This window comes from Belonocnema kinseyi, chromosome 7, assembly GCF_010883055.1.
Source record: "Belonocnema kinseyi isolate 2016_QV_RU_SX_M_011 chromosome 7, B_treatae_v1, whole genome shotgun sequence".
Taxonomy (NCBI): Eukaryota; Metazoa; Arthropoda; class Insecta; order Hymenoptera; family Cynipidae; genus Belonocnema; species Belonocnema kinseyi.
In genome coordinates this window covers 28,917,464-28,926,649 of record NC_046663.1, presented here as the reverse complement: position 1 = coordinate 28,926,649, position 9,186 = coordinate 28,917,464, and the positions used below count along the sequence as shown (strand labels likewise).

Here is a 9,186-nt window from a genome sequence, read left to right as displayed (position 1 = left end):
TATCCCAGGATTTCCAGTCAGGTTCTTTTCCATTAAGCTATTAGAGAGATCAGAAGAAGAACTTAAATTTCGGAAAAGGGAAGGATCTTTTTTTCAAGAAAAGATCCAATCTTAAATTTGAAAAATGTTGTGGATTATCCCAGGATTTCCAGTCAGGTTCTTTTCCATTAAGCTATTAGAGAGATCAGAAGAAGAACTTAAATTTCGGAAAAGGGAAGGATCTTCTTTTCAAGAAAAAATCTAATCTTAAATTTTAAAAATGTTGTGGATTATCCCAGGCTTCAGCACCTTGTTAATGAATATATTTAGTGAGAACGTGAGGTTTTATTACTTAACACTTAATATAATCACTATTTTTAGGGACCAAAAGTGTCGTCTTTAACTGGCCACAACAACGTCGGATGGGACATCCACGTCGGCTGACAGTTGATAAGAATGGTCATCTCTGGGTGCCTATTTATGAAGGTGGCGGTGTAAGGATTTTTCAATCTTTTTAAAAATACTTATAAAAATAAATATTTATATAAAATTACATTTTAATTTTCCTCAGGTCATTCAAGTTGATCCACGAATTGAGAAAGTAATAGACTTTTTTCCTATACCTGCAGCAAGAGTCGGCGCATGTATTTTCGGAGGTCTTAACTCAGATATTTTGTATGTATCGACAATAGGATATGGTCATGAACTTTTTCAGGGAATAATTCACCCAAACGATAAAGGTGGTTCAATTTTCGCTCTCAGGGGGCTTGGCGTGCAGGGGTGGCCGGAAAAAGAATACAAGTTAAAGAATGTATTTGTGAAGCAGATTAGAGGCATGCATTCATGAGCTCTTAAGATTAGTATCTATTTTACTTAGAATACATTTTTATTTGCAATGTTTAACCATAGATTGGCTATTTATTACTCTAATGTGGAAAGCTGAGAATTTAAATTTATTCTGTTTTAAAGCCCTTTAAATTGGACATTGGAAACTTCGCAAATCTTAAAATTCTACAGTTTTAAAAGTAAAATTTGACTGCAACTTTTGGAGTGCCAATTTGCAATAATTCGTCTAGAAACATTTTCTATTAATTTAAAATTATTTTACTACTTATGCTTCTAATTAAAAATAAAGTAATTTTACCATCTAAAGATTCTAAAGAAATTAAGTTTCATACACAGAGAATTTAAAAGCTATTAAATTTACAAGGTACTCATTGAAAAATTGACTCTAGTATACGATGTGTTTATCGCTCTTTGTTTGAATGGTGAAACTTCAAATGAAATTGCTTTAGTCCACGAAAGTCGAAAATTGGGTATTGCATGTTAAAGTCGGTATCAAGTGTCGAGATAATATTTGAGAAATGCGAATATGTGTTACGTGACGACGGCATTGGTACAAAAGCCTTTCGTGGAAAGTAATAACAAAAAAGCAAAAAAAATCTGCGAATTATATCGAATTTGACACCACGATCGCCGATAAAGACGACTTCAAGATTGCTTGGGTGGTCTTATTTTGTAATTACTCAGAATGGATGTCATTTGGTATTTGCGTTTGATTATATTTTAGATTAATGAAATAATGCGTAAAACAATTGTAAATGTGGATGCTATATAAATGAGATTTGTCTGGATAATAAGCGTATAATTGTAAAGAAATCAGAAAGCACCTATAGGCAAAGTACTGGGTAAAAATTAAATTAATAATATGTTATTTCAAATAAGGCTTGATTTGTTCATTTTTAAATATGTTATGTTCTTGACTTTTAGGATCTCTCTCTCTCCCTCTCTCTATCTCTGTCTCTCCATTTCTCTACCATTATCAGCCTCCTCTTACTCTGTCTCTCTTTAGCTCCCTCTCTTTTCTCTTCAATACATATAATGAACTCATTTTCATCTTATACTCTCGCATAGCAGCAATCTCTTCTCTTCTAATTTCTCTCTTTTTTCGACTGTTCTTTTCTCTTTCTGTGCCCCGCTTACACACTCACGTATACAACATGTACACCGAATCTGTGGCCGTGAGGCTATAAGACACAGCGGCGTATGGATATTAGGAAGAAAGATAACGGAGAATTGAGGATGTGGGAGAAGTGTCTAAATCTTTAAAGGACCTGGAAAACTCTTCCGCGGGGTTTTTCTGCTTTCTGGTTTCTGAAGAGTTTAGTTAATTATTAAGTGCGGTTGTATCCGATGTAACTGAATTGAGTTTTAATATATATTCTAATAATTGTATTTTATTTTACTTGCCTTGAATTAGTTATTTTATTTAATTCAAATTTTGTTGTATTTTATATGTTTTCAATCTATAATTTATTTAATTATTAATTTGATTTAACGAATATATTAAAGCAATAGGTTTTATCCGGAATGGTGTTTTTAATTTGATCTAATAATGTATTATCCCAGTAAGACGACTCTTTCGGTTCCAGTTCTATCTCCCCCCCCCCCTCCCAAGCCTCCCTTATTAACTGATGTTTTTGGTGGGACGGACGTTAGAACTACAATCTCCACCATATGACGATTTGGTACTTAACTTCGACATGATTTCGACTCAGCAAATAAACTTATTTCCTCGGAAAGGACTGGAACTTTTAATGACAATAGGCATGTACACGGAAAATCTAAAGGTCATGTTTCAAGCGACGAATGGAGACTGGGTGTTTAGAATGCTAGGGGAGTAAATGATCTCAAGGTAAAAGAATTGCGTGAAACTATGGACGTGAGGAAACTAGACATTTCATGTGTGTCGAAAATAAAGAAAAAGGGAAGCGAAACCAAAGGCATAAAAAACGGCGTGTTGATAGGCTGATTTGAAATATGGTCAGGAGTAGAATGTTAATCACATGGAAAACAAGGATTAGGTCTGATTTTGAATGAAAGAGCAAAGCAGCATCTCGGAGACAATGGTTTTGTATCTTCCAGGCTGCTGTGGGCTAGAATGAAAGTAGGGATCAGAAGACTATTCATCGTAGCATGCTGCGGACCAGTTAATAGTGATCCTAGAGAAGTAAAAGACGCCTTCTGGGGTACTTTAAACGACACAATAAACATTTGCAAACATGGGCAAAGAATAATTCTACTAGGAGACATGAACGGTTGGGTGGGCATCCAAAATCAGGATACAGAAAGAGTATTAGGTAATTTTGGGGATCCAAGAACAAACTATAATGCAGATAAATTAGTTGGTCTATGCTTAGAAAGGGGTCTGTTTATTATGAATACTTGGTTCAGGCAACAAATGATCCACATGTACATCTGGTATAAAGGAAATAGCCGCAGTATAATTGACTTTGTTGTTGCGGATTAAAAACTAAGAGAGTTAGTCAGAGATACAAGAGTCATGAGGGGTCCTGAATGCAATACTGATCATGACCTTCTGATCTCAAAAATTAACTTAGTTCGGGGAAGGAGAAAAAAGAGAACCAAGAAAGCAAAACAAACGCGAATCAAAATTAAGAACCCACAGAAACTGGATGTGCGAATAGATTTCCAAAATAAGATAATCGAAAGCATAGAGAGGGCAACATTGGAGGACTGTATAGAAACAAAGATATAGAGGGCGCCTGGACAATGTCACGGGATATCCTTGTTAGATGTACGATCGAAGTGTGTGGTACCGCAGTTGTAGGAAGAATTTCTGGTGATGCGTAGTGGAATGATGAAATTCAGGCTGCCCAAAAAGCAAAGAGAGAAGCGTACGAGAGAACTTTGAACATCGCAGCTCTTAGCAATGAGGAAAGAAATAGACGTAGAAATGATTATAGACGCGAAAACAGGATACTCAAACGATTAGTTAAGGAAAGTAAAGATACAAGTAGAGCAGAAGAAGAGATGAAAATACAAAAAGACTTTGAAGGAAGCAGGAGACTACTATATAAAAAAAAATGAAAGGAAACAAAAGTGCAGAATTTGTCAACATGAGAAATAGTAGGCGGGACATGTTATATGATGCAGACGGAATACTAGAGGCTTTCAGAGACTATTTTAGAAAACAATTCGGAGATGAAGCTATAGGACACCACAACTGCAATGTTGAACACGATGCGATGGAAAACTCAATTGAAAAAGTCTGTGTCACTGAGGTTAGGGATATAATTAAGAACTTGGAAAACGGTCAGGTTGCTGAGGTAGATGGTATTAACGCTGAAATGCTCAAACACGGTGGCGCGTGCATACCAAATAGACTGGGTGGATTGATAAATTTATGCTTCGAGGTGGGAGACGTCCCAGACGATTGGAAAAAAGCGATCGTCGTACCAATATACAAGAGGAAGGGGCATAAAAGCGACTGCAATAATTACAGAGGGATTATTAAGCGTCGTGAGTAAAATATATTCAAAAATACTTATTCGTAGGGTAATGAAAATAACAGAAGCAAAGATTTGGGAAGTCCAAAGTGGTTTATGCCATGAAGGTCATGTACAGATCAAATATTTAGCTTAAGGCAAATAACAGAAAAAAGTTTGAGAGTAGGAAAAAAAGTTTTCTTTGCATTTGTCGGCCTAGAAAAAGCTTTTGACAAAGTAGACAAAGTAGACTTTGGGAAGTCCTGAAAGAGTATGGAGTCGATGGATGGCTCCTATAAGCTATAAAAACAATATATACAGGTAGCAAAGCGAGTGTAAGAGTGAATGGAAAACTGAGTGGCTGTTTCGATATTATTCAAGGAGTTAGACAAGGGTGTGTTAGGTCTTCTTGGTTATTTATATCATTTATGGACAAGTGTTTAAGAATGGCTCTCTTCGACGAAGAGGTTGTGGATCTCGAAACCATATTGGGTACGTGGATTAGCGTTCGCAGATGATAAGGTTGTTTTGGCAGAGTCTATCGAAGACTTACGAAGAATGCTAAATAAACTAGATGCAAGCATGAAGAGTAGGGGCCTCAAAATTAACGCAAATAAAACAAAAACTATGATGTTCGAAGGAAGGAGTGAGAAAACACTATGCAATATTTTATTAAATGATGAGAGAATTGAACAAGTTCGTATACCTTGTTAGCTTACTTACTAGGAATGAAAAGATAGATGAGAAATTAGATAGACGCATAAACGAAGGTAAGAAGCTTATTGGTAGAGCAGGTCCCCTTATCAGAAGTAAAAAATATATCATATAAAGCTAAAATGGCAATACATAATTCTATATTTGTACCGACTTTACTATACGGTCGCGAGACTGAGTTGGCTATTTCAGCAGGAATCTCTAATACTGACGTGACTGAAACATCTTGTACACAACGAACATTTATTAATAAACAAAATCCGACGCAACCGCCAACCAGATTAGTATGTGCGGCAACGCATGCAAGCGACGTCGAAAATGTCGACCAGTTAAGATATAAATCTGAATGTAAACACTAGTTTTGGTTTAAATAAACAATGCAATTTTTGCAAAAATAATTATCTTCACTTGTGGAAGTGCGTTTTGTTTAAAAAACAGCCTTTACACTGACAGTGGGCTGTAGCAAGAAATTATAGTTTGCGCTATAACGGTTTGAAAAAGCAACATAGAAGAGATAATTGTAACGGGCCAAACAGAGGCTCTCGTTTCAAAAAACGTAATCACTTATTAATACATGAATCAAATAGTGTAAGGGATACTAAGTGCAAAAAAAAACTTCACAATTTGTGCCTGGAAATCATAAGACAGAGGGTAACGCTAACACGGATTCCCGTAGAAACTAGTCGCAAAATTGACTAGATGAACCGAGTGTTTTATTAAAAAATCTGCCTATTGGTGTAGAAGGTTCAAAAACACCTTTAAAAACGTTTGAGTTATTATCCGAAGGTTCGACTGTGACTCTAGTCAATGAAAAATTAGCAAGAGACAGAGGAGTCCGTGGTGAAAATTTTATTCATCTTTAAAAGGTATTAACAGTGAGAAAATAATTACAAATGAATCGGAAAAAGTATATTTTAATGCAATCGGAACTTTTGGAAAATTCAAAGTTAATTGTGCGATATCGGTAAAAAATTTAAAACTTCCAACACAATTAGTAACAATTTTCGTTGCAATTTAACAACGATCGAAAAAGATTTACAGATCGAACCGCATAAAAATCCACTGTTAAAAATACTAATATGCCAAGATAACTGGAAGCTTATAGCAATGCGAGAGTTAAGAGAAATAAAAAATAGTGACGTGTTGGTCTCGTGATCTTTATTAGGCTATGCTGTGCACGGTCGTAAGTGCCACGCACCAAAAACAACACAAGCCGTGTTAAATGTGAAAAACATCTTGAGAAATCGCAAGTCGGCGACACATATCGGCAACGAATCGTGCGTAGAATAAATACGGTTACACGCGTTATAAAAACATCATTTTGAATTAGATAGCTTAGGAATGAGTTTGAAAATTAATAATAAAAGCAAAAACGATCACGCATTGGAAAATTAAAAAAAAAACAAGTCGTAACGTAGATAGTTGTTGGGAAATTCTGTTATGCTGAAAATGTCAATACTAACGATAATAGACCACATATTTTGTATTTGCCGCATTTTGGGGTTTATAACATGAACAAATTTAATAAAATATGTTTTGTATTCGACGTCCCTGCAAAACTGAGGGAATAAGTTTGAGAGATCAATTAGATGCCGAACCTGATCTTTTGAAAGTTTTACCCGGAATTTTTATATGATTTAGACAAACTAGTGGAGCGGTTATCAGTGAAATTAAAGACACGTTTTTGAGTATGAATGTTATCAAGGAAAATCGCAGCTCTCAGAGGTTTCAATGGTGTGGAGAAAATAGAGAGGGGAGCCGGACGTTTATGAAGTGCAGAGTTTAATTTTTAACGCGAAATCATCACCATGCAATGCGAGATTAAAAAATATATAAATACTGAACAGTTCTCCGATTCACATCCAAAAGCATCTAAAAGTATTGTAGAAAATAGTTACATGGATGACTATTTGACGAGTGTAAAAACTAAATGAAAAGCGAATGAAATGATACACGACGTGATCATGATAAATAAACAAGCTGAATTCGAAATACATGAATGGGCAAGCAATGCCTTTGAAGTCCTACCTGAAATTGCAAATGAAAATTTACCTAAAAAATAAAAGGAAACACGACTATGCGACCGAGGGTCAGAGAGAGAGAGAGAGTTTTGAGACTTTTTTGGGATTCGCAATCGGACGAATTAGAGTTCAATACAGAATTTTCTAAACTTACAAAAGAAATTTTAAGCGGCGAAAAAAACCGACCAAACGCGAATTTTTTAGAGTAATTTTGTCGATCTTTGATCCACTTGGTCTTGTTTCTCCCTTTACCTTAAAATCAAAAATCCTTATGAAGGAAGTTTTGCGTCGTAAAATCGATTTTTGTGATTAAAATCGATGTTCTGTGATGCGAGTTTAACTGCTTACGCCGCAGCTATATATTTACGATTTGAAAATACAGGCGGACACGCTTATGTTTTATTAGTTATGGCAAAAGTGTAGAGTCGCACAGCTAAGGCCTCTCTCCGTACCGCTTTTAGAGTTACAAAAACCGAAATTATTTATTATTGAGATCAAAATTACTCATCGATTCTTGTGGTCAGACTCCGCTACGATCATTAGATGGATTAAATCGGAGCCCTTTTCACAAAAGGTTTTCGTCGCGCGTCGATTGGGTGAAATTGGTAATTTAAGGCGAAGCTCGGAGTAAAGATGGGTGCCTACTGGTCAAAATCCTGCGGACAATGCGACTCTCTCTTCTAAAGATGTTTTACATTCGCAAGCACGATGATTTAAGGGGCCAGATTTTTTACTAAAGAGCAAATCAAAGTGGCTACAAGAAAGGTTCCTTAGCGAAAGAGAAAAATCGGAAATTGATAATTTAGAAAAAATAAAATGCAAGAGCGAGCGGACTGTACTGGTTTCGCGTCATTCAAGAAGATTGTTTTCTGATTGAAACAAACGCAATGAAGAAAAAGGAAGAAGTGAGTGAAGCCATTAAGATAGCCGGAGTTAGATCATATTTAGATGAAAATGGGATATTGAGGGCTAGAGTTCGAGTAACTTTTTCGCCAGGAGTAAAATATAACAATAATTCGGTAATTTTAAATAGCAAAAATCCTGCCACCATCATGCTTATTAAAGATTACCATCGGAAATTTTATCACGCAAGTAGTGACGCAGTCTGGAACGAGTAACGCCGAAAATATTACATTGTTGGGTTGCGCAACGCTTGACGATCAAGTATCAACAAATGTCTTATTTGTAGATTAAGAAGAGGCAAGCCCTGAAATTTATCAATGGGTGACGTACCAACTGCTTTCGTAGCAGTGAACCAAAGACCGTTCAGCTACTGCGGGGTAGATTCATTCGAGCCAACGTTTGTGAAGATCAGTCGACGCAGGGAAAAGCGCTGGGGCGTTTTATTGACGTGTTTGATAATTCGAGCGATTCATGTTCAACTCGCATCGAGTCTGGGCACAAATTCAGCTATTATAGCTATTCAAACACTTGCCACTCGAAAGGACGTGCCTTTGCATATGCACAGCGACAACGACATGGACCTTCGAGGAGCAAGTGTATTGCAAGTGTATTCTACTCGACTTTATGCGAAGTCGAACATTCGGTAAACTTGCGACAGCTCACGCACTTTTCTCTCGAACCTCGCGACAACGAAGCTCTAACTCTTTACCATTTTTTTTGGCATGTCATCAGGAGAAGTTACACTTGGCAGATATAACCCAAAATACCTCTGCCTGCGCAGGCAATATAGAATCTCGCAGTTTTACGCTGACAGTTTTTGGAAGCGATGGTTGCGCGAATACTTGCCCAGTTTAATCCCTCGTAAAATCTGGAAACAAAAGGAGAAACCTTTAGAAGTTGGGGATGTTGTAATGGTATTAGATTTAGATAGTCCGCGAAATTTTTGGAAAAACGAAAAATAATTCAAGTACTTCCAGGCAAGGATGGTGATGTAAGGGTGGAAAACGTACGCACTCTGACATGTGATTTCATACGACCTACCGAAAACTTATAAAATTATTAGGCACAAATGAAGTACAAATTAACTTAATTTTGTACGAGGGGAAGAATTGTTTCAGAAAGAACTAGTCTGAATGAAAATGTATAAGTTTGTAGCTAAAAGGAACTATCGATAATTCATTAAATTACAGTCTGTCAAGTTAAAGCGTGGGTGGCTTTACTCGCAGTCGGTAAGGTGTATCGACATGATTTTGGTGTCAAAATATTAAGAAGAGCTCCCT

General features: G+C 36.4%; 1 protein-coding gene across 1 annotated transcript in view; it reads left to right on the top strand.

Annotated features, from left to right (window-relative positions):
* Positions 1-826, top strand: part of LOC117176398 (regucalcin-like) — a 20,958-nt gene extending 20,132 nt beyond the window's left edge. Inside the window, exons 5-6 of the mRNA XM_033366638.1 lie at positions 361-473; positions 551-826. Of these exons, the coding sequence (XP_033222529.1) occupies positions 361-473; positions 551-826 (389 nt within the window). The remainder of the gene's footprint in view (positions 1-360; positions 474-550) is intronic.
* Positions 827-9,186: the final 8,360 nt, after the last annotated feature.